The sequence below is a fragment of the Myotis daubentonii genome, chromosome 6 (assembly GCF_963259705.1).
Source record: "Myotis daubentonii chromosome 6, mMyoDau2.1, whole genome shotgun sequence".
Taxonomy (NCBI): Eukaryota; Metazoa; Chordata; class Mammalia; order Chiroptera; family Vespertilionidae; genus Myotis; species Myotis daubentonii.
The window spans coordinates 90,179,068-90,205,949 of record NC_081845.1 but is presented as its reverse complement, the minus strand read 5'-3'; the positions used below and the strand labels follow the sequence as shown (position 1 = coordinate 90,205,949).

At 43.4% G+C, this 26,882-nt stretch overlaps 1 protein-coding gene across 4 annotated transcripts in view; it reads right to left on the bottom strand.

The window, feature by feature from the left end:
* Positions 1-26,882, bottom strand: part of BTBD9 (BTB domain containing 9) — a 454,016-nt gene that overhangs the window by 382,166 nt on the left and 44,968 nt on the right. For 3 of the 4 annotated variants that reach the window (XM_059701796.1, XM_059701798.1, XM_059701797.1), the window contains exons 2-4: positions 15,927-16,138; positions 9,803-10,166; positions 7,159-7,423 (exon numbers count right to left, since the gene is read on the bottom strand). In XM_059701796.1, coding sequence (XP_059557779.1) covers positions 7,159-7,423; positions 9,803-10,166; positions 15,927-16,111 — 814 coding nt within the window. In that variant the 5' untranslated portion in view covers positions 16,112-16,138. Of the gene's footprint in view, positions 1-7,158; positions 7,424-9,802; positions 10,167-15,926; positions 16,139-16,271; positions 16,292-26,882 lie in introns of those variants that run through there. The other variant, XM_059701799.1, reaches the window with a different exon arrangement.

Below are 26,882 nucleotides of genomic sequence, written 5' to 3'. Positions count from 1 at the left end.
GGGTCCATAGGGAGGTTGCAGCGCCACTCCTGTCATGCACAGAGCAGGGCCGATCAGAGGGTTGGGGCTCCGCACCCTGTCACACTGATCCCGGTGCTGGGAAGCCTCGCTGCTCCGCTGATCCCAGGGCCAGGACGCCTCTCGGCTCCCCTGATCCCTGGCCCGGAGGCCTCTCGGCTCCGCTGATCACCGGGCCGGGAGGCCTCTTGGCTCCCCTGAACGCGGGGCCGGAGGCCTCTCAGCTCCTCTGATCACCAGGGCGGGAGGCCTCTCTGCTCCGCTGATCGCGGGGCCTCCGACTCCGCTGATCACCGGGGCTGGGAGGCCTCTCGGCTGATCACCGGGGCTGGGAGGCCTCTCGGCTGATCACCGGGCCGGGAGGCCTCTGGACTCCGCTGATCACCGGGGCTGGGAGGCCTCTCAGCTGAACACCAGGCCGGGAGGCCTCTGGACTCCGCTGATCACCGGGGCTGGGAGGCCTCTCGGCTGATCACCGGGGCTGGGAGGCTTCTCGGCTGATCACCGGGCCGGGAGGCCTCTGGACTCCGCTGATCACCGGGCCGGGAGGCCTCTGGACTCCACTGATCACCGGGGCTGAGAGGCCTATGGACTCCGCTGATCACCGGGCCGGGAGGCCTCTGGACTCCGCTGATCACAGGGGCCGGGAGGCCTCTCGGCTCCGCTGATCACCGGGGCGGGAGGCCTCTCGGCTCCGCTGATCGCGGGGCCTTCGACTCCGCTGATCACTGGGGCCGGGAGGCCTCTGGGCTCCGCTGATCACCGGGGCCAAGGCCTCTCGGCTCCGCTGATCACCGGGGCCGGGAGGCCTCTGGGCTCCGCTGATCACCGGGGCCGGGAGGCCTCTGGGCTCCGCTGATCACCGGGGCCGGGAGGCCTCTGGGCTCCGCTGATCACCGGGGCCGGGAGGCCTCTCGGCTCCGCTGATCACCGGGGCCGGGAGGCCTCTCGGCTGATCACCGGGGCCGGGAGGCCTCTCGGCTGATCACCGGGGCTGGGAGGCCTCTGGCTCCGCTGATCGCGGGGCCTCCGACTCCACTGATCACCGGGGCCGGGAGGCCTCTCGGCTCCGCTGATCACCGGGGCGGGAGGCCTCTCGGCTCCGCTGATCGCGGGGCCTCCGACTCCGCTGATCACTGGGGCCGGGAGGCCTCTCGGCTCCGCTGATCACCGGGGCCGGGAGGCCTCTGGGCTCCGCTGATCACCGGGGCGGGAGGCCTCTCGGCTCCGCTGATCGCGGGGCCTCCGACTCCGCTGATCACCGGGGCCGGGAGGCCTCTCGGCTCCGCTGATTGCTGGGCCTCCGACTCCGCTGATCACCGGGGCTGGGAGGCCTCTCGGCTCCGCTGATCACCGGGCCTCCGACTCCGCTGATCACCGGGGCTGGGAGGCCTCTCGGCTCCGCTGATCACCGGGGCCGGGAGGCCTCTCGGCTCCGCTGATCACCGGGGCGGGAGGCCTCTCGGCTCCGCTGATCGCGGGGCCTTCGACTCCGCTGATCACCGGGGCCGGGAGGCCTCTCGGCTCCGCTGATCACCGGGGCCGGGAGGCCTCTGGGCTCCGCTGATCACCGGGGCTGGGAGGCCTCTCGGCTGATCACCGGCCGGGAGGCCTCTGGACTCCACTGATCACTGGGGCTGGAAGGCCTCTCGGCTCCGCTGATCACCGGGGCCGGGAGGCCTCTCGGATCCGCTGATCACCGGGGCCGGGAGGCCTCTTGGATCCGCTGATCACCGGGACTGGGAGGCCTCTCGACTCCGCTGATCACCTGGGCTGGGAGGCCTCTCGGATCCGCTGATCACTGGGGTCGGGAGGCCTCTCGGATCCACTGATCACCGGGGCTGGGAGGCCTCTCGGCTCCGCTGATCACTGGGGCCGGGAGGCCTCTCGGCTCCGCTGATCCCAGGCCCTGAGGCCTCTCTGCCCTGCTGCTTCAGGGCTGTTTGGCTTCGCTCTGCTTGGAGCCTGAGTATGCAAATTAACCGCCATCTTTTAGCTTCTATAATTGAAACATTGTATCTTTTGGAGTTGTTGCTTCAGAGCTCAGACCCCCTGCAGCTGCGGGGATCCTTGACTTTCTCCATTGCTGGGGCAACCAAGCCTCCTATTCTCAGCTGCCTGGCTGCCAGCCGCCATCTTGGCTGACAGTTAATTTGCATATCTCGCTGATTAGCCAATGAAAAAGGTTATTGGTTGTACGCCAATTACCATTTTTCTCTTTTATTAGTATAGGATGTTTACTTTGAATTTATATTAGTTCACACAAACACTCCATCCATGCTTTTGTTCCGGCCCTCCGGTCCAGTTTAAGAACCCATTGTGGCCCTCGAGTCAAAAAGTTTGCCCACCCCTGGTCTAGGTCCTAACTCAGACACAAAACAAACAAAACCTAGTCCCGCTCAACTTCTTACCACCAGAAGTTTAAGTGCCTCAGATTTATAACTTCTTAAATTCTATTAGCTCATGGTAATCATACATACTCTTCATATTTATTTTTCATAGACTCTAGGACCAGCTCAGTGAACTAGACAGAAAGGCCTGCATCCTGACGCCTCCAATCTAGAGATGAAGCACTTTATAAAGCAAGCAAACAAACAAAAGTTTCAAATTTGTGCTTTTCAAATATCAATGATGTGCAACTAGTTGGTAAGAAGAAACCTGAATAATCCCTTATTGCTGGGCATGAGAGGTGGGTCCAAAGTCTGCTGCTACCGACCACTGAAACCACCTCCTCCAGTTCTGACACCACTAGTCAGGGCCAAGACAACAAAAGGGGGAACTCAAGCTTTCAGATTCAGAAACTGCATTACCCTTTGATTTTCTCTAAACATAAGCTTCTTCACTTATCAAGCTAGGAGTAACATACTAGGCACAAGAGTTTCAAGGGACTGTGATAAAAGGTCTAAAATTGAAATGAAACTTCTACCAGAAGTCTAAGTTGTCTTTTGAAGTTTATTTCAAGAGTGCTTGAGAACTTTTCTAACTGTTTTTGATATAGATTCCCCAAAAGTATCTTTCATTTCAAAACAGGCAACATTTAGAGTGGCAATTCTCTCATGGTAACTATAATCAGAGTAACTCACAGTATAAAAATACAAAACCTATGGCTAAATGATAAATTTAACACAAAAGGTAAACATGACAAAATCCAAATCATAATAAAATAATTCAAACCATAAATATTCTTATTATTTATATTTGTCTATCAGTAGAGAAAAAAAGCTCTCAAAAATACAGGGCGAGAGATTAAAGGAGCTGGTAGATAACAATAATAGTTTTCTTTACATTTGTCATTTTTTATGCATTTTATAAGCATTTAGGGGAAAAGTTAAGTTTTGAAGTTTCACAGCTAGGCAGAAACAAGCCAATTACTAGAAAGAAAAACTAAGGAGAAATGGAGCAGGACCTGCCCCTAGCTACATAATGCCAAAATCTGAGTGGTGCTGGGTTAATCGACTTCGTTTTTCTTTCACTCCTTACATTCTTAGCCATCCTTTATTGAACTCTCTGTTACATTTAGGCTGAGGCCATTGCTCACCCCTGATGGATCATTTGAATTCACACTCAGCTCTCGGCAGACTGCAATCTCTTTTCCAGATTCTGTCCCCTAAATCATCTTCTACTCCCTGAAGAATGATGGACCCTCCCTCCCAACAAGTATATCATCACATATGACTTTCTTGACAACTCCTGTCTCATCTTAACTTTTCTGTTATCTCCACTCTCTGCAGGCCTCCTCCTTTCCACAAGGCACAACACTGGTCCTTAAACATCACAAAACAGAAACAGAAAATAATCCAGGCTGGAGACTCCATTGAAGAACACTGGCCTCACAAGTCGGATCAGCACTTTGGTTCCAGCTTGTGCATCAATTTCACTCAGTAACTTTACATATCAAGATCAAAGAATGGAAACAGATAGCTCTAGCTGGTTTGCCTCAGTGGATAGAGTGTAGGCCTGTGCACTGAAGGGTCCCCAGTTGGATTCCAGTCAAGGGCACATGCATGGGTTGTGGGCTAAATCCCCACTAGGGGGCGTTTAGGAGGCAGCCAATCAATGATTCTCTCTCATCATTGATGTTTCTATCTTTCTCTCCCTTCTCTTCCTCTCTGAAATCAATAAAAATATGTATTTTTTAAAAACTGAAGTTTTTTTTTTTAAAAAAAAAGAATCTATATATATGAAAGGCTAATATGCAAAGTGTCCCCTCGGGAGTTCAACCGGGAGACCAGGATTTTGATTGCTCACTATGATATGCACTGACCACCAGGGGGCAGCGTGGAATGAAGGGAGGCCCCGGCAGGCAGCGGGAAGGCCCAGATTGGCCCTGATCGCTGGCCAGGCCTAGGGACCCTACCCCATGCATGAATTTCATGTACCAGGCCTCTAGTGGAAACACATAAGAGCTGAAAAGGACCTTTATCCTATTAATTTAAAGAAAAAAAATTCCTAAGCAGCCTTCTATGTGCTGGTCATTGTGCTGGACTCAGCCCTCTAGCAACTCACCACTTAACAGAGATAAGAGTTCCTATCAGATATGAACTGCCACACAGAGGAATACTCAGTAAAAATGACTTGTGAACTCCCTAGTTTACAGATGAAAATACTGTAAACTATAGTTCAGAAGATACAATAATAACAGAATTCAAAGAGTTTCAAAAGTATTAATGACTCATTTTTGTTATTACTGTCTTTATGTGATAGGTGAGACAAGTTTTAAATTCTAGTTTAAAAGGAAGGGATGAATTCATTGTCATTTTATTCAGCACTATGCTAGGTGCTGGAAAAACAAGTGAAAAGATATAATTACAGTCCTCAAGAAGCTCAGTCTAGTAGGAGTCTAGGCCAAAAAGCAACAACTAAAATATTACAGTGGCAAACTCATTAGTCTGAGTTACTGGAAACTGTGGGAATAGGTACATGTTACCGTATACCTACAGCACAGATTTAAACACACACACATTTATATATTAATCAATAACTTAGTGGTCCTATGAACAGAGTGACTTTTACTCAATAAAAAAATCCTGAGGATGGAAGTTGTAATATAAATCTGCTATAAACATAAAGAAACAAGAATTTACTGTTCTTTTTCCCAACGTCTAAAACCTGAAATAAGCAAAACAAAGTATAACTTAGTCTGAATAGAAAAAGCACTAACTTTCAAGGCAGAAATAAGTATCTCTACAGCTAAGACAAAACTAAACATTAAGAGAATGGTCTGAGTACAAGTAGCTTAAATACCCTAAAGGAAAAAATATTATCATTAAAAGTTAATTCCCTTTCCCCCAGATGCTCATCATTATATATGTACAAAATTAGTCTAAACCAGCTTCCCTGAAAGATTAACCATCACTGGTGAGTTAAAACATCCTTTGGGTCCTCTTTTTTTTTTTTTTAAGAGGGTAAAAAGCGCTATAATTTGGTAAAAAACCCTCCAAGATATGCAGCTCAAAGAATTAAACCCCTCAGCAACCAATATTAATGAACTAAAAGAAAAAAAATGAGAAAAATGATATTAATCCCTAGCCTCAAGAACCTCTCTACAATTCATGAAAAGTCCCCAAAAACAAAGAACCCACACCCAGGAAAGAACAAAAAAAACAAACAAGTTGTCCAATGATTTCAAAATAAGCAGAACTATTGTTCCAGAACAATCATCTCAGGAACAGTTCTGAAACTTTAGACCCTTTTTTTCCTAACAATAAAGAAATCTATTGAAAGAATTAATGATATAAATGTTTGGATAACGTTTACTTAGAAAATAACTTATTTTTTACAATCTGATGGGAAACTGATATGCTTCCTTAGTAGTTATACTATTGATTTTACTATTCATGTAATTTGAAAGTCAGAAAAACAGACCGCTACTTAATCATTCCTCAAGTTTAGAAGTTAGATAACAGATTCCCAAACATTTGTATAATCTCTTCCTTGAGTTCCCACTGAATTATTCCAAAATAAATAGCTTAACATTAAAGAGGAATAATTGCATATGTCATTCCAGAACCAAGTATCCCTCAACTGGTTGAATTACTCCCTTTCATGGTGATTTCATGAGTTTATTACAGCCCAGGTCTGACAACTATACGAGCAGCTGATCAATTCCAAGCTACCAGTAACTATGTGAAACGTCCTAAGCACTTCCATATTCCTGCAGCAATGTCTGAAGCCTAGCCCTATAACGAACCCAGATACCAGGCTCTATCAGCACCTCAAATCAAAACTAGGGCAAGGAGGAGGAAAAAGGAATTTATGTAAGAGGATCCAACAATGAGAATTCAGAAAGTCTAAAATTAGGCCCTGGCCAGGTAGCTCAGTTGGTTAGAGCATCATCCCAATACACCAAGGTTGCAGGTTCCAATCAGAGCACATACAGTAAATCAACCAGTGAATGTATAAATAAGTAGAACAACAAATCTCTCTCTTTCTTTCTCTCTCTCTCTCTCTCTCTCTCTCTCTCTCTCTCTCTCCCTCTCTCTCTCTCTCGCTCTCCCCCCTCCCTCCTTTGCTCCCTTCTTCCTCCTTTCCTCTTTCTAAATCAGTAAAATAAAATTACTTATCTTGTTACCCTCTGCCTCCCATCCTCCCACACCTTACCTAGTACTATTCTCTAGCACCTCCAAATCCCTTCCTGGACCTCTCCAAACCTGTTCCCTGCAGCTACCATACTATTTCTCAACTACCTTTCACTCCAATTCACACAGCAGACAGTCAATATATCGTTTTTATTTATTAAGAAAAAGCACCACATAAGTATTGGAAATGCTACATACATGTTTAGCTATTATTATTGTTATTTAGAATCTCTATGTTCATGCTGCCTAAAATAATAAGTACATAGCATGTAGTTAGCAGATTTGTTAGAGAAAGAAGAAAAAGTTTTGAGGAAAATATCTATTTCTTACACTCTAGGGAATAGCTGGAGAAATTTGCCAAGGATGGCAAGAAATACCTATTTGGGAATCTACAATGGCTATGCAATCTCAGGAGGACTACAGGGAAAGGCATTCCATAGGGAGCAGAGCTATATGTTCTTAGACCCGTATGTTCCATATATACCTGCGCTATAGTTTCATAGCTGAGACTCACACAATGCAAACAAAACTTTTGCTGAGATTAGAACGAACAGGTACTTACTGAGCATGCCTCTGTAATTGAGGTCCATATCCCGGCTCTCTGATCGAACTTTAATAGCATCCAGAATGGCATCAGGAGACAGCAGTCCCGAAGGCCTCACAACGTTGAGCAGTTCGGTGAGGCTCATCAGAGGCAAACGCACAGCCTGCATGATTTCTGCATGATTCTCCTTTAAATTGTGCTTACACCAGTTGAACAAGGCTAGGAAAATATCTTTTTCGGGAGCTGCAAATGAATCTCTTAATACGATGTTTAAAAGTGCTGTCTGAAAAGGATAACAAGAACAAATTCCAGTTATTATGGAGCTCAACCATGTGCAGTATCCAACAGAACTGCAAGTATGTTATATATAAACAATTAATTCTCTTTGTCCATCTTCTCTCCATATTCTATGCCATGTACTTTCTTGCACATGGCTGGGTGAATACCTATAGGCATACTGTACCACTACCTCAAACATCCAGTCTTTCCTACACATCTGCATCCATCCTATCTAATAAAAGACAAAAAGGGTAATTAACTGTACCTCCGCTATGCTTCCCATTGGCTAATGAGGGCGATATGCAAATTAACTGCCAACAAAGATGGCGGCCGCCGCGCAGCTGAAGTGAACATGAGGTTTGCTTGCTCCAGTGATGGAAGAAGCCAAGGCCCCCACCTGCCAAGGCCCAGCTCTGAGCTCCAGAAGCAACAATGTTTCAATTATAGAAGCCAAACAAACCCCAGATACCTGCTTTCAGCCAGCCACAGCTTCAGAGCTGGGAGCGCCAGTGACGGCAACAATGTTTCAATTATAAAAGGTAAATAAATCCCAGAATAAAAAAAAGAAAAGAAAAAAAGGAGAGGCTGGGAGCTTCAGTCGCCCACCAGCCTGAAAACGGCCCTCAGGCCCTTACCCAGACTGGCCAGGCACCCCAGTGGGGACCCCCACCCTAAAGGGGGTGTGGCCAGCCTGACAACAGCCATCAGCCACTCATCCAGGCTGGCCAGGCACCCCAGTGGGGACCCCCACCCTGAAGGGGGTGTGACCAGCTGCAAACAGCCATCAGCCCCTCACCCAGGCTGGTCAGGCACCCAAGTGGGACCCCCACCCTAATCCGGGACACCCTTCAAGGCAAACCAGCCGGGCCCCACCTGTGCACCAGGCCTCTATCCTATATAGTAAAAGGGTAATATGCAAACTGACCCTAACAGCAGAAAGACTGGGAATGACTGGTCATTATGACACACACTGACCACCAGAGGGCAGATGATCAATGCAGGAGCTGCCCTCTGGTCGTCAGTGCACTCTCACATGGGGGATCTCTGCTCAGCCACAAGCCAGGCTGATGGCTGCCAGTACAGCGGTGGTGGTGGGAGCCTCTCCTGCCTCCTCAGCAGCGCTAAGGATGTCTGACTGCAGCTTAGGTCTTCTCCCTGCTGGCAAGTGGACATCCCCCGAGGGCTGCCGGGCTGCCAGAGGGATGTCTGATTGCCAGCTTAGGCCCAATCCCCTGGGAGCAGGCCTAAGCCAGCAAGTGGTCATCCCCCAAGGGGTCCCAGATCGCGAGAGGGCACAGACCGGGCTGAGGGACGCCTCCCCCCACCCAGTGCACAAATTTTTGTGCACCGGGCCTCTAGTCTTTTAATAAAACAAGAAGAAAAACATCAATGTGAGGAGCTGTCTTTCCATACATGTTTTTCAAGAGATACATCTAGCATTTAAAATTCAAAATCTTTTCTTTCACAGTATTACTGCGCTATCATTATTTGTGGTCCTCAGATTTTCAGACTGACCCCCAGTAACACTGGTGCAGCCCTCAAAGACCTTACCTCTAAAAATAAAGTAGGGTAATAAAAATCATAGTTTAAACTCAAAACAAGATGTGTAACTTTCCAAATACTAGTAAGTGTTCTCATTCAAAATATTCAGGTCCTAAGAGGAACACCAAAAGGGAAAAGAGAGACAACCACCAAGGTTCAGAGAAAGATTTGAGCAAAAAGTTTTACTCTGGCTATTATTCAGTGTAAAACACCATTAATAGTGAATTTTGAACCAGGAAAAAAAACAAAATTGATTTAGAGACATACAGCAACACATCTGATCTCCCTTATGAATTTTCCCTCTCATAATGGAATTATTCTCTTTATCAAAGAAATACAAATTCAAAAAGCAGTATGCAAGACCACATTGAAAACAACTACCTAGCATCACAGTCTCTTTTGTATTTGGAATTTACCAAAAGAACCTAAAAGAAAACAGAAGCAATCTGTTCTTCTCTTATATGATCTAGAGCAGGGGTGGGCAAACTTTTTGACTCAAGGGCCACAATGGGTTCTTAAACTGGGCAGGAGGGCCGGAACAAAAGCATGGATGGAGTGTTTGTGTGAACTAATATAAATTCAAAGTAAACATCATTACATAAAAGGGTACGGTCTTTTTTTTTTTTTTTTAGTTTTATTCATTTCAAACGGGCCGGATCCGGCCAGTGGGCCGTAGTTTGCCCACGGCTGATCTAGAGTCTCAGTAGCCACAGGCAGGTGGCTAGACAACCTCTTCCACACCTTTGACTTTTATTTTTTCTTAGTCCATTGCTGCATTTCTACTGGACAGATATAAACAAGACCATGCATGCCTGTAAGTTACTTGCAGACAATGACACACCTTAGAAAGAGAGAGGAAGCCTTCGCTTGAGAGCACCTCCTGAGCATTTCTGTCCATAAACATGCAGCACATGCAAGTTAACTTGGGCAGTGAGTACAGACTGGCAACGTCAAAAGTCATACAGACATTCTGAATGTTGAGTATGGTGCAGAGATACTCAGAGGTAGAATCCTCCAGCTCTGGAAATCCATATTTATGAGCCAGGCTCAGAAAGTCCAGCAGCACCTCCTCCTTCTCATCCGTCAGTGTTGCCCGCCCAGTGTAGATGTACTTGAGTAGCATCGTGAACGCTTCCGCAGTGGTGTCCTGGAGGGGGATTTCTGCTTCTGGCTGAGATTCTCGCATTCCACCATATAGCAATGCTCTGCACGTCAGAGAAAAAATGCAGGAGAAAAACCAAGTAAGATTTGCTACAAAATCATGAAGTCACAAGTACCAACATTACACAAACATAAATTTGTTTAATGACATAAAGATTCAGGTAAAGAAGTGCATAGTAATCATTTGAAGTTTTCTAACGAAACTAAGAGAAATATCTTTAAAACTATTTTGAATTAATTTTATAAACAAGTGAACTAATGAAATATCCTGAAAGCTCAGACAGTCATTAAATAGACAGATAAAAATGCTCTTTTTGACCTGGCTGGTTTGGCTCTGTGGATAGGACGTTAGCCTGTGGGCTGAAGGTTCCCAGGTTCGATTCCGGTCAAGGGCACATGCCTAGGTTGCGGGCTCAATCCCCAGTAGGGGATGTGCAGGAGGCAGCCAATCAATGATTCTCTCTCATCGTTGATGTTTCTCTCTCTCTCTCCCTTTCTCTGAAATCAATAAAAATACATTTTTTAAAAAATGCTTTTTTGAGAGGAACAGTGAAATCAATATAAACATCTCAATAAAACAGTTTAAAAAGTAAAACTCTATAGTGGTTAGAATGTTGGTCCTAGACCTAAATGTCACAGGCTCCAGTCCAGGTCAAGGGCACATACCTGGATTGCAGGTTCAATTCCTGGTCCCGGTCGTGCCCATGCAGGAGGCAACCAATCAATGTGTCTCTCTCACATCGATTTTTCTCTTCTCTCTTCTCTCTCTTTTTCCCCCTCCTCCCTCCCTCCTTTCCATTCTCTCTAAAAATCAATGGGAAAAAATATCCTCGGGTGAGGATTAAAACAAAAAAGTTAAAACTCCTAAGATTTGGAAACAGCCCAAGTGCCCATCAGTAGATGAATGGGTAAAAAAGCTGTGGGACATTTACACAATGGAATATTTTGCAGCTGTAAAAAAGAGGGATCTCTTACCCTTTGGGACAGCATGGATGGACCTGGAAAATATTATGCTAAGTGAAATAAACTGAGAAAGATAAATATCACATGAGCTCACTTATTTGTGGAATCTAATAAACAAAATGAATTGACCAACAAAATAAGACCCGAAGCATGGAGGTACATACCTCAATATAGGGGTGGGGGGACAAGGAGAGATCAACCAAAGAACTTATATACTGTGGAGAGCAGCTACAGCGTTTGGACAGGTTCAAGCCTGGGACTAATGAGAGAGCACGATCCTCTCGTGGCAAAGCCACGTGCAAGTCCCAGCACAATTATAGCCAAAGGCCGTATAGTTGTAAGCTTGACCTTATGATCTGAACCTGTGGTCCCACGTGGCTGAGTGATATGGGCTTCGGGAGGTGCAGCAAGTAAACAAAGCTTGATCAGGTGCATATAATTGAGTAGATTTGAAACCTTCGAGAATGTTGTAACCACGCCCTTACTTTGCCTGGTGGAATCTGGCTATAAAATAAAGACTCACCTTGCAGGCCATGGCACTGCCTCTCCATCAGAGAGGGCAGCGTCCCACCTAGTGCCCAGCTTTATTCTCTTTTCTAAATCCTTCACCGCTCCCTCTCAGGTTCACCCATGGCTGTGCTGACTTGGCACAATATACTTATATGCATAGCCCATGGACACGGGCAATAGAGTGGTGAAGACCTTGGGGGGTGGGTTGGGGCTGAGTGGAGGGGGTAAAGGGGGAAAAATGGGACACATCTGTAATACTGTCAACAATATATATACACACACATATATATATACTTACACAATTATATATAGGTGTGTGTGTGTGTATATGTATGTATGTATGTATATATATATATATATATATATATATATATATATATATATATATATATACTTTTTTAAAAATCTCCCTAGTAGAAAAGTTGAAGAAAACAAAAAAGTAAAACTCTATAGAAAAAATATAATCAGTTAAAAACAACTAAACACAACCAGGTGCCATTCTTCCCTGTTAGACTGACAAATTAAAAAACCTGTTAATATTCAGTGCTGCCAAAGCAATGGAAAAACAGGTTCTCCCATGCACTGCTTTCAGTATAAATGGGCACCCCTTTTTGGAAAGTAATTTAAGTACTATCATTTCAAATCTAAAAGATGCATACCCTCAACTCAGTAATCTCACTTATAGGATTCAGCTCTAGAGATATAATACAGCATGATCGTAAAGAGAAACTTATAAGAATAGATACTGAAACAACGGAGATACTGAAAAAAAACTTAAAATGTCCATCAATAGGAATGTGATTAAAAAGTTGTGATATATACATTCTATGCAGCCATTAGAAAGATCAAGGAAGGGCAATATATCCTGTTTGTAAAGATGTCCAGGAGATATCAGTTATGTTGCAGATCAGATCCATGTGTTGAGTAAAAAAGTGTACAGCACATACTTGTATGTGTATGTACATAGGTGTATATATAGATACTAGATGCCTGGTGCACGAAATTCGTGCACTTGGGGGGGATCCCCTCAGCCCAGCCTGCGCCCTCTTGTGGTCCAGGAGCCCTTGGGGAATGTTGAGCATCTGCCCCTGGTGGTCATTGCGCATCATAGCGACCAGTCATTCCATTGTTCGGTCGATTTGCATTTTAGCCTTTTATTATATAGGACACCTATTTATATTGAGAAAAATCAGGGAAAATTCATATTAAACTGTTAACAGTGGTTATCTCTGGGGAATGGGATTAAGGTGGCTTGGAGGAAAGGGCTTTCATTGTTACTTTATAAATTAAAAATGAAATTGAAGTTGGTGATGGAATTATGGATGATTTGATTTTTTTTGGTCTTTCAGTATTTGTCAGATTTTTAAAAATCCCCACATTATTGCTTATCTGCTCATCTAAAAAATGAAAATTAGAAAATTCCATAATGTACTGAGTTTTAATTTCTACCTCTATTACTCTGGAGAAATAGTAAGAACCAATTAAACTTTCACTCTATCAAAAAAGAAAGGGCAGCTGGACGATGACAAAGGAGGAACACAGAAAAGGAAGAGTACAGAGTGAGACAGAAAACATGTAAAAGTGAGAGCAAGAGAATAAGGGGGCAAAAAGAGATTCCCCTGCTCCTAACACTCTCAGAGCAGGACAAGCATTTCAAGGGTTCTCTCCACACCTGCCAGGAACTCTTCTCACCCTCCCCCAGGATCCAACATTATTGATTGGCTCAGGAAAATAGCTGAAACCATCCAGCAAAAAAGTCATGAATAGTCTGAGCATAAACCTCATTGGGTTATGCTCTTCCTACAAACACTCTTGAATGTTTTCATTAATCTAGAGAACATTCAACCTCAACTTTAAAATTGCTAGATTAAAAATGTCTTCCTCAGAAGATCTCACGGAGGAAGACTTACTCGAGCGTGACCCATGATATTCACATGGATTCTCAATGCTCTAAAAGTGGCTTTGATGAAGCTCCTTGGAATCCTAAATATGAGCTCCAACTTGTGGAACTCAAGTTCCCTCCTGTACAGTCAGTTTGTACTTATTTGGGAATTGACAGGTTCTATGACAACACTTAGTAAAGCCTCTCCTGACTACTGACAGCTAGTTGACCTACCTTAGCACAGGAACGGTGTCTGCAATGAGAATTTAGGGCATCACTAGTAATGACTTTGAGTTTAGCCTTGTGAGCCACCAGACATTAAGGTTCAATATCCATAGACATTAAGAACAAGGTCAATAAGTAAGGAGAGTACACTCCATTCATTCAATATGATCTTTAATTTTTTAAAGTATTTGAGTTTCTTTTAAGAATATACTGATTACTTAAAATATACCCACATATTGTTGTCTCAAATTATTTTTGAAAAAGGATAAGGTATAAACTATTGACAAATATTAAACATAAAGCTGAAAAGTTCTGACTTAATAAAGAATGAATTCTTCAGCCCTGCTGTGTGGCTCAGAAGTTTAAGGTCAAACAATAAACCAGGAGTTCAGAGCTCAATTCCAGTCAGGGCACATGCCCGGACTGCAGGCTCAATCCCCAGCAGGGGGTGTACAGGAGACAGCTAATCACTGATGCTCTCTCATCACTGGTGTTTCTATCCCTCTTTCCTTCTCCTTTCCTCTCTCTGAAATCAATAAAAACATATTTAAGAAATAAAAGAATGGACTCTTCAAAAAAACACTAATAGTGAGTGAACCAAAAGTAAGAAATGGGAAAGAAACACAAAAAGTGTGCAGAGGACAGAGGTTGGTAACAAATAATGACTAGAGAGCAAGGCCATTAGCAAGAGGAATCGGAGAGTGTTAGCGAGAACTCTTAATAGAATCCTCTTTTCTAGGCTCCTCGCTTCACCTACAGTGGCACTTTATATGTAAGATGGAATGCTCTACAAATTGCTATCAGTTCTATAAAATTCTCATCCAGTAGTAAATATTTATAAGAGATACACTTTCCTGTGTGACTCTAGGTGTTGCTATTTCATTGTCTTAGTTATTTCTGATTATAAAATTTAGACTGCAGTTTTCACTAGAGGGTAACTTGAATTTTTTTCTTAGCCATCAGCATCTCAATTTTAGATATCAAGTTTCCCATGCAAATCAATGACTTTAAGGCTATAGACCAATGGATTTATCAAAGATACATTATCATTCAGTGATGACTCCCTTTTAACTAACATTAGGTATAACTCAGAGTAATTAGAGCTCACTTTAACATTTAAGGGTTTGAGTAATAAACAATGGCTTCATATTAAGTACAATTTTTACATTAATTAAATGCATAAATATTTTGTCTAGTTTTAGTTCTAGTATAACTATGAAACAGTATCAGTAAATAGCTGTTTTATTTAGCCCTAGTCAATTTGGCTCAGTGGATAGAGCGTCGGCCAATGGACTGAAGGGTCAAGGATTAAATTCTGGTAAAGGGCATACCTTGGTTGCAGGTCCAATCCCTGGCCCTGATCAGGGAGCGTGCAGGAGGCAACCAATCAATGTGTCTCTCTCACATTGCTGTTTCTCGCTCTCTGTCTCTCCCCATCCCTCGCACACACTCTAAAAATCAATGGAAAAATACGCTCGGGTAAGGATTAACAACAACAACAAGAACTTGTTTCTAATTTGGGGCTATCAAATGCTTGTCTTAGAGATCTGTTGAGTTACCTACAGGTCCTGGAACTAAGAGGTATTCAAGTTCATTAGAAAGTCCAGAGGACCGTCTGTCTGTACAATGAGAAGCCTATCTGCCAATGTATCAATTAAACTTCCATTAGTAATCAATGGTGAGAAGAAGGTGAAGGCAACAAAGACTCAGCCTAAGATATATTCTTGAGATCTTGAAAATCGGTGGATTGGGTACGGCCTAGCCCCGTGGTCAGCAAACTGCGGCTCGCGAGCCACATGCGGCTGGCTCTTTGGCCCCTTGAGTGTGGCTCTTCCTAAGACTTAGGAGTACCCTAATTAAGTTAATAACAATGTACCTACCTATATAGTTTAAGTTTAAAAAATTTGGCTCTCAAAAGAAATTTCAGTCGTTGTACTGTTGATATTTGGCTCTGTTGACTAATGAGTTTGCCGACCACTGGCCTAGCCTGAGGAGCCTTCTAACCCTATAGTTCTAAAATCGTTTCTGAAGAAAACAGTGATTTTCAAAAAATAACAAAAAGTCTACAAAGATTAAATTCTTATAGATGTCGAATGGAAGGATTGCTAGTATTTATTGTTATGCTATGTTACATATTTTTTGTTGTGTTACATATTTTATAGAGTGAAAAATACCAATGTTTCTACAAGTTAACTTGAATCTTCAGAAAGTATTACAGACTTACCGAAAATATTGGCACCTCGCTGCTAAAATTACCCGGTGGGCAGGAAAACGTTTCTTTTCCACAACAAATGTGACGTCACCATATTCTTCCCCAATCAACAAGGCACCGATATGTTCAGACAAAATGTGCACATGATCAATTTCCCCCACTGCAGTAAAGGGGCGAAGTGGGTGGCTGTTACTCATCTTGTAGAAGAGATAATAGTCGCTGATCTAACATGAAAAAGGGATGAAAGTTAGTGTGGGCGGGAGGGGGCGGGGGGGGGGGGAGAATACACATAAAAAAAATCACATACCATAAACATATCTAAATAAAAAATTAAACTACATACTTTAAAACACTCACATGAGAGAGGTTTCATCATTGTTGATATCTTCATTAACCCATTTACTGTGGGAAGCAATTCAGCCTGCTTCCATTAACACACTACCTTCACTGCCTTTTCACACTAGGAAAGCAAAAATAAATGCCAGGGTCCTCAAATACTAGCAGCACATAGAAATATCACAATCTAGAACTCTGTGCCAAATACAGGTCCCTTACTTCTCAGTATCTAAGGAAAAAGAAAATCAACCACCAGAAGAACTCTTTTAGCACAGAGAGATTTAATAAGGTGGGTATAACTAAATAACCTCAGCAGAAATGCATTCAGGCATAGATCTAGACCTAAATCACAAGAAGAATAAACTAAATCATCATATTTCAAATATTTTCAGAGGTTTGAGTCTAAAATCATCTTAAATATTTTGGAGCTCCAGTCACGCAATCGGTTAGCGCGCGGTACTTATAAAATCATCTTAAATATTTTCTAAAAAATACCAATCTTCTGTATTCACAAAAATAACGACATTTATTAAAGAAAATTTATAGCAAGCATCTTAATCCCCCTCAAAAAAGGAATAACCCCAAATATTTTTCTCAAGACTAACTTTTAGCCCAAACCTCCAGCTCTAATGATCACATCACCTAGGGGCTACCAGGACATCATTATATTTAATCTCATTTACAGGCACTTCCTGTAATGCCTTTCAACATGTTAACTGAAAATCAAAAAGCCAAAACTTAATGAACATCTTCACGTTAGAAAAGGAAGTTACGTGCTTTGAAGTTAAAAATGTTTATGTTCTTAAATTTCTAATGTATTTGCAGGTATTGCTTTTCAGTTACAAGTAACCTAGGAAGTGGATGAGAGCCTTCACCAGCATCCAGGGGCCGAGGTGGAGATGTGGTCCATAGCTCAGGGGTGAGTCAACTACCCTCTGCTGCACCAGAGACTAGGGGAATTGAGCCAGATATGCTCTCTCCACTAGCCCTCCACACCTTCCAGAACTTTCCATATGGACCAGGAAGGATTGAAGGTTAAGCCACACCTAATCTTTAAACTTTCACATCCAAACCCATTATTAGCAAAGTGTATTAAAAATGGTATTTATCCCCAGAGACTGCAGTGGGAGAGCCTCCTGATCCAAGTTCCCCAGTTACCTGCTACTCCATGACCATCCCCAACAGAGGGAGCAACAGCGAGGACTTGATGTAGGGGAACATGGAGGATGTGAGTTAGGCAAACAGACACCCACCCCACGTAAGTAAACAAATATGGTCCCCCATATTAGGAACATCAGAGGGTTAGCAGCATACACCTCAATGCCAAGGCAAATCCCTTTCCCCCAAGTGCAACCTCCATTGGAAAGCCCTAAAAACAGAATCACCTCCAGTCACCTGTGCATGAAAGGCCAAATTCAGCTTAAGAGGATCAACTTAAGGAGTGTCAGTAAATCATGTGTGACACAACAGTCTACCACAGGAATTGGCAAACTTTCTGCAGAGTCAGAGAGTAAGTATTTTGGGGCTCTACAGGCTATAAAGTCTCTGTCACAATATTATTCAACTAAAAGCAGCCACCGACAGTAAGTAAATAAATGAGCATGGCTATGTTCCAATAATCCAGCCAGGAGAAGGCTGGATTTAACCTTCAGGCCATAGTTTGCCAATCCCTGCTCTAACATAAGATCAAGGGTTGACCGTAAACTAGACAAAGGTTCAAACTGCTTTAGTTTTTGTTTTGGTTTCTGACTAGATTACACAACCAATGTTCAAAATAACATGGTCATTTCCTATATCAGCCATAAAATTCTGAAAGTGACTCGGACCTGATTTTAAAATCCCATTCCTCTTCAAAACAAACGCTCACATCACTAATAAAGGGTATCCAAAAAAAAAAACTTTATACACACACCTTGAATAATTATAAAAGCAGTGTTTATTAAAATACATTTCATTTTCAAAACTGAGTCATCAGCTGTTCAAGTGTGTATACATTTTTTTTGGTACACCCTGTATTTCCCTCAATGAAGGTGCATGACTCTGAACAAAACTGACACTCTTCTGGCTGAAAAGATGCAATGCATACACAGACATACCTCAGTTGCAGACCACCACAACAAAGTGAGTACTGCAATAAAACAAATTGTAATCTTTTTGCTGGTGGAAGTTCTTGCCTTTAATTTGTAAAAAATGCAACATATATGAAGCACAATAAAGAGAATTGTAATAAAATGAGGTGTGCCTGTACCCAGTAAATATATTCTCTATTTTAACATTCTCTTACACCATGAGTAAGATTCAAAGGATTAACTAAATGACTCTTGATGCACAATAATTAGTTTTTGGTTAACTAGCTCAAAAGTAAATGTATAATTCTTCAATTGATACATAATAAACATTAATACTACATATGTAAATATCATAGGTTCTCTAGATCTGTACTTCTTAGTCATAGAATTTCATTTTGCTAAATTTACATTTTTATTATGCTTTTCCAACTAAAGACATAAAGCTAATATTGCCGGGTATAGAAAACAGCCATTTAGTATGGAATAAAGACAATTAGACAATTTTTATTGGCATATAGAAAGAATTTTAATTAGACAAGATTCTCAATGAGCTTGCCACATATTGGATTCACATGGGGAGCTTAAGAAGAAAAGAAAAAGATGATTGAGCCCCACCCATCAGAGATTCTGACTTAATTGGTCAAGTCACTTTTCTGACTTGATTCTAATGGGCAACCTGGAAAAGAGCCACTGAGCAACTCTGTTGTAGATTCACAACCCTCACTCAGGTGATAAATATACAAGTAAAATACCAACTGAGAAAGTTCATTTTTAGGATATGATTCCATTTTGAGGTGTGTTTTTTTAAATATATTTTTATTAATTTCAGAGAGGAAGGAAGAGGGAAAGAGAGAAACATCAATGATGAGAGAGAATCATTGACTGGCTGCCTCCTGCACGCTCCCCACTGGGGATCGAGCCCACAACCTGGCATGTGCCCTTGACCAGAATCGAACCTCGGACCCTTTAGTCCACAGGTCAACGCTGTCCACTGAGCCAAACCAACTAGGGCTCCATTTTGGGTTTTATTGCAAAGAGGCAAATGGTGCTAACAAGTTACCAGTGTGACACCTTGTATGCAGAAAATACTTTCACCTAATGCTGTAGCTTATCTACAAAGTCACAGTTTGTGTCCACAGCTTGCTTTTTTTTTAAAAGCATGTTTTAGAAACAATACACCAATAAACTTAATTTTTTAAATCATCTATTTTAATTAGCTAGATAATATTGGAAAAATTTTAACTTTACAAAACTGTTTATTGATTTGTTTCTTAAGCTTTGAAACTTATTCTGTCACTAATGACTTGGTGATCTTTGACAAATTTTCTAGCTTCCGTGAGATTGTTTCCACACCTGCAATGACATGGTTACATTAGGGGGTTTTTTAAGTATTATTTTTTAACTCTGCCACTACTTTTTATTATCACTGTTTTGGGCTTGTCATATAAGAAATGGACTCTCATGACTCAGCATATGGCCATGCTCATGGCTGTTATTTATTAAAGCAAAAGAATACAGAGCAAAATAAAAAAGCATGTGGGGCGAAGGCCCTCAGACGTGAGGGTCCTCTCCCAATGGAGTAACATTGGATATGCTTAATTCCCCCACAAAGCGGTGACAGCACTAGTTAAAAAATGTTGCAGCCGAAACCGGTTTGGCTCAGTGGATGGAGCGTCGGTCTGCGGACTGAAGGGTCCCAGGTTCGATTCCGGTCAAGGGCATGTACCTGGGTTGCGGGCATATCCCCAGTGGGAGATGTGCAGGAGGCAGCTGATCGATGTTTCTCTCTCATCGATGTTTCTAACTCTCTATCTCTCTCCCTTCCTCTCTGTAAAAAATCAATAAAATATATTTAAAAAAAAATGTTGCTAACCAGAAAGCTTGCTAGAGACTCAATACCCAGGGTGTTTAACAGGAGGCTGTTAGTGTAGGTAGCCCTTGCCTTGCCTATATCTAAATTCCAGACTCCAAGAAGGAAAGCAGCATTCAACATAAACCACACTGCTTTTACAAACAGTTTAAATGAGCCACTCTTATCAATTAATGGCAGGAACCCTTCTAAAATCCAAGTTTCCAGATACCAAGTAAGGGACAACTTTGCAAGCAGGCCTTTCTAAGGATAAAAGTTCAATCCTGCTATGTTAACTTTTTTTGTATAGCTCCAGAAACCAGAAGATCTAACAATGTTTGCAAAAGCACTGAAAACAAGAGTCTAAGAACGTATCTGATACACTTACTAGTACTTTTAGATTTGGATAGGAGAATTATACTAAGAAAATAACCTACCCCACCTGCCCAAATGTATTCCTGGTCCCTGACTTGGCAATATGCCAGATCCAAACAGTTTTAAGGACAGATTTCTTCAAAACTTTAAAGATCACATAATTCCAACTATTCCTGTGCATTAGAGAAAAAAATAGTTTTCTGCTTCTTCTTATGAAGCCAATGTAACACAAAGATATGGCCACAACCCACACTCAAAAATCAGTATAAATGAAAAAAAAAAAACCCTATGTAAAATATTGGAAAACAGAATTAATCAGGATTCATGACAAAGTGGGTCAATTCCAAAAGGATGAAGAATATTAGGAAAAAGAATTAAGTCATCAAATTACAAGGTCAAAGGAGAAAAGTAATATAAATAGCTCAAAAAAAGTTAAAATAACTTTTTACACAATCTAATCTAATAAAAGAGAAACATGTAAATTGACTGTACTTCTGCTACACCTACAAGCCACGCCCACCAGCCAATCAGGAGCAAATATACAAATTAACCCAACTAAGATGGCGCCGGCCATGGAGCTGGAGTGAGTAGGAGGCTTAGGTTGCCCTTGGCAATGGAGGAAGCCAAGTTTCCCACCTGCCCTGCTAGCCCTGAGCTCCGCCCAAGGCTACAAAGTTTCAATTATAAAAGATAAATAAGCCCCAGATACCTGCTTCCAGCCGGGGTGGCCCCCGCTCAAGGAGGGGCTGGGAGCCTCCATTGCCAGGGACAACCCAGGCTTTCAGGACCTGGGCTCTGCTCAAGGCTACAAAGTTTCAATTATAGAAGATAAATAAATCCCAGATACCTGCTTCCAGCCTGTGGCCGTAGCCAGCCTGAAAACGGCCATCAGCCCCTCACCTAGGCTGACCAGGCACACCAGCGGGATCTCTCCCCACCCTGAAGTGGCTGTGGCTAGCCTGAAAACAGCCCTCAGCCCCTCACACAGGCTGGCCAGGCACCCCAACAGGATGCCCACCCTGATCCAGGACACCCTTCAGGACAAACCAGCCAGTCCCCACCCATGCACCAGGCCCCTACCCTATATAATAAAAGGGTAATATGCAAACTGACCCTAACAGCAGAAAGACTGGGAATGACTGGTCACTATGACACACACTAACCACCAGGGGGCAGATGCTCAATGCAGGAGCTGCCCCCTAGTGGTCAGTGCACTCCCACAGGGGGAGCTCTGCTCAGCCACAAGCCAGGCTGATGGCTGCCAGCACAATGGTGGTGGCGGGAGCCTCTCCCGCCTCCTCAGCAGCACTAAGGATGTCCGACTGCAGCTTAGGTCTGCTCCCCGCTGGCAAGTGGACATCCCCCAAGGGCTTCCAGGCTGCCAGAGGGATGTCTGATTGCCAGCTTAGGCCCAATCCCCTCGGAAGCAGGCCTAAGCCAGCAGGTGGACATCCCCCAAGGGGTCCCAGACTGCAAGAGGGCACAGGCCAGGCTGAGGGAGCCCACCCACCCTGCGTGCACAAATTTTTGTGCACCAGGCCTCTAGTCATTAGTAAGTTTATTACCTACATACACAGTATATCTGTAACAGATGTAAGTATCTGATTAATAATAAAACACTAGAAACATTCCTATAAAGTTCAGAAATAAGATAAGGATGTCTACTCTTATCACTATATAATTTTCAGGAACAAAACACAATGCAATTAAGAAAACCAAGTTAAAGCTAAATTGATGAGGAAACAAAGAGGCAAAATAATCACTATTGCTGATAATCTGCCCACATGAAAATCAACTAAAAAGATATGAGAGAAAATAAGGAAGGTTCAATAAGGTGACCACATAAAATTATTACATGATTATAGTACCTTTCTAGGTCAAAAAAACCATCTATAAAATTAGAAAAAAATTACAACTTATCATTTCAAAACACATGCAATAGCCAGAAATAAACTCGTAGAACATGTAAAGAAAATTATAAAACTCGATTGAGGAATTTAAGAAAAATAAATGAAGAGACATACATTGTTTGGAGACAGAAAGATACAATGTGGTATAGAGACCAATGATCCCTAAATCACCACACATATTTAATATTTTATTGTACTTTATATTGTGAACAAAAACAATCCTTTAGTAACAGAAATCAAAATTTAACCAAACATTCTTTGTAGAGATACACAGTTAGAAACCAACAATTTGACAAGTGGGAACACGTATTAGAAAAGTGAGAATGAGAAGTCATTATTTTATATTTATCAAGAGGTTTTGCTAAGCTGGTACAGTTCTAATTAACAGAGGATTAAAAATAATCCTTATGAGAACTACAATAGAGTTTTTAAAGCAAATTGGGTTAAATGAGTTCATCTGGAAGAATAATTATGTAATTTTGGTATATATTCAGGGGGAAAAAAAGCAATAAGAGGCACCAGCTTACTAAATGAGAAAGCAAATCACATATTAAGCAATTAAAACAATGTCCTGTTAGAGACACAGGTCACTGGAACGTATTAATCCATAAATATACACAAGTATTATCCTAATTTTCAGACAGGAAATTGAAACACAGACAATATTAGGCAACTTATCCAAGGCCATAGACAATAAATAGTAGATTCAAACCAGGCTGGTCAGGGTCCTGAACTTACAAGAGTTAAGTTGTCATGATATGGAAGTAATCAGAAATGATTCTAACTCAGACTCCTAGACCTACCAACTAACTCCTCAGACCAGCAATTCTCAAACTCTTTTTTTTTTTAATATGTTTTATTGATTTTCTACAGAGAGCAAGGGAGAGGGATAGAAAGTTAGAAACATCGATGAGAAACACCGATCAGCCGCCTCCTGCACGCCCCCGACCGAGGATGCGACCGCATTTAAACCAGGGAAAATATGTTGTGGGTGATATGAATAAAGTGTCATTTTTCAAGCCAACTTTTGGAGAATAGATATACATCTGCTTCTATAATATGGGAGGGATAATTCATATTTTAACTGCAATTTAAACTCTAGTAACTGAAAAATTACAGACCAAGAATATTGTTAGTACAAACATGCATCAATAAACATTGCAGGGTTAACTGAAAAACCTACAACAAATTAAATTGATAATAATAAGTCTAAATAGTAATTTATAATAAAAAAATAGAAACAACAAAAAGCACAACCAACTCAACACACAATGATGATATGTATATTTCTAAAAATGCAAAATAATTCTATCTTATGCATTTTCACATGTGGAATTGGAGCTTTGCAAAATTGCTACAGACTGCATAGTAGTAGCCAGACTTCTTAGAACACTAAATCAGAATCCTTTATAAATTCTAGCATTATACTGATGTGAATTTATAAATGCTACATTTTGCATACCCTTTATACTTCACTTGATTGGTTATTAGTAAGATGCCAAAGGTTGGATATATATATATATATACTAGGAGCCCAGTGCACGAAATTCGTGCACTGGGTGTGGGGGTGGGGGGAGTGTCCCTCAGCCCGGCCTGCCCCCTCTCACATACTGGGAGCCCTCAGGCGTTGAGCCCCATCACCCTCCAATCGCAGGATCGGCCCCTTGCCCAGGCCTGACGGAGGCGTCAGGCCTGGGCAGGGGACCCTCATTTCCCCCCATCACTGGTTCTGCCCCCAGCCCAGGCCTGATGCCTCTGGCCCAGGCATCAGGCCTGGGCAGGGGACCCCCAGACCCCTCCGATTGCTGGCTCTGCCCCTTGCCCAGGCCTGATGCCTCAGCCAGAGGCGTAGACCCCCATCACCCTCTGATCACCTGATCGGCCCCTTGCCCAGGCCTAACGCCTCCACCAGAGGTGTCAGGCTTGGACAGGGGACCCCCATCTCCCTCTGATCGCTGGCTCCACCCCCCGCCCAAGCCTGATGCCTCTGACACAGGCTTCAGGCCTGGGCAAGGGGACCATCATATCCCCCCAATCCCCGGCTCAGCCCCCCACCCAGGCCTGATGCCTCGGCCAGAGGAGTTGACCCTCATCACCCTCCGATCACCAATCACCGGATCGGCCCCTTGACCAGGCCTGAGGCCTCCGGCAGAGGTGTCAGGCCTGGGCAGGGGACCCCCAGCTCCCCGCGGTTGCAGGATCTGCCCCTGCCCAGGCCTAACGCCTCTGGCTGAGGCGTCCGGCTCGGGCAGCGGGGACCCGCAGCTGCAGCGGCCCCGTGATCGTGGGCTTCGCTTTAGGCCCAGGCAAGGGATCCCTAGCTCCTGGGACTGCCAGCTTCGACCATGCCCAGCTCCCATCGCTGGCTCCACCCCTACTTCCTGCTATCACTGGCCAGGGCGGCAAAGGCGCCTGATTCTCCGATCATGGCTGGGGGGCAGGGCAAAGGCGGCCCCAGGGCCGCCTTTGCCTGCCCCCCAGCTCTTAGCTCCCCCCTGGGTTTCCAATCACTGTCAGTGGCAGGGGGCTTCTTCCTGCTTTCCCTTTCGCCTCCCTGCATTGTGCCTACATATGCAAATTAACCGCCATCTTGTTGGCAGTTAACTGCCAATCTTAGTTGGCAGTTAATTTGCATATAGCCCTGATTAGCCAATGAAAAGGGTATCGTCGTACGCCAATTACCATTTTTCTCTTTTATTAGTGTAGATATATACTAGAGGCCCGGTGCATGAAATGCGTGCGTGCGTGTGTGTGTGTGTGTGTGTGTGTGTGTGTGTGTGTGTGTGTGTCTCAGCCCAGCCTGCACCCTCTCCAATCTGGGACATCCCTTTCACAATCCAGGACTGCTGGCTCCCAAACGCTTGTCTGCCTGCCTGCCTGATCACCCCATAACTACTCCCCTGCCAGCCTGCTCGATGCCTAACTGCCCTCCCCTGCAGGCCCGGTTCCTCCCAACTGCCCTCCCCTGATGGCCATCTTGTGTCCAAATGGGGGCGGCCAACTTGTGTGTTGGAGTGATGGTCAATTTGCATATCACCTCTTTATTATATAGGAGATAGATATATATATGTGAAATACTATGAGATCACCTGACATTTGCCAGTATTTTTTTTTTAGCAGACCCCACCAGTGACATTAAGCTATCTTTAGAATCATGTTCACCTAGACAAGGCAATGCCCCTGGCTCAGTTTGGCAATAATATCTAATTCTGTGGTAGTTGGGATAAGCTACTCTATTATTATTCAATCACAAAATATCTAAGACTCCCAAAGCAAAAACAGCCCAAAATATAATTTGCAGTATAATTTTTATCTTCTTTTAAATTTAAGCCTTCTTCAATTTCTCTGAATCCAATCTCTAATTAAAACAATTTTCCACCCAGCTGGTGTGGCTCAGTGGCTGAGCATCAACCTATAAACCAGGAGGTCATATTTTGATTCCCGGTCAGGCACATGCCCCAGTTGTGGGCTCAATCCCCCAGTAGGGAGCGTGTGGGAGGCAACTAATCAATAATTCCCTCTCATCATTGATGTTTCTGTCTCTATCTCCCTCTCCCTTCTCTCTGAAATCAATAAAAAATATATTTTAAACAAAAAAAAAATTCCTCAAATGCCTGCAAAGAAATCCTAAAGCACTCAAATCAGAATACAATAAATATCAAATTACCCAAGTGGGTTTTATTGTATTACTAGAGGCCCTGTGCATGAAAATGCATGCACTGAAGAGGGGCCCCGCAGCCCAGCCTGCCCCCTCTCACAGTCCAGGAGCCCTCAAGGGCGGGAGGTGACCCGGCAATCAGGGGAAGGCAATGCCCCATCACACCTCTGCTGCTGCTACTGCTGACAGCACAAGCCTTGGCCGGCCCTGGGCTGCTGGGGGGCTGAGGGGACTGGGCGCCACCATCTTGTGGCTGTGGCCGCCACCATCTTTGAGAGCGGAGCAGCAATTAGCATATTCCCTCCTTATTGGCTGTGGGCGTTGCCATATTTGAGGGCGTGGCAGTCAATTAGCATATTCCCTCCTTATTGGCTGCGGACACTGCCATTTTGTGATGGTGTGAGGGTCAATTAGCATATTCCATCTTTATTAGATAGGATGTTTTAAAGTTTCCCAAAAAAGTTATGATTGCTGCTGCTTCTTTCATCCCTACAAAGTATAAGGTGTATGCTTCAGAAAGAGATAAGAAACAAAAATATTACCACCAGAATTTATTAACCTAAGTTCTGAATGTCTACCCAAAGACCTGGGTTCTCTAGCCATCAGCCTTCTCTCAGTCTCTCAGCTCCTGTTAGTTCCACTGTGTAACTCTCTAAAGGCCATCTTCTATAAGATGGGCAACTTTTGTGAATAACAAGTCACAGATTACAACTCTAAGAAGTGCCTATCATTTAATAGACCTCAGAGTTTATATAACTAGCCTTTTTCAGG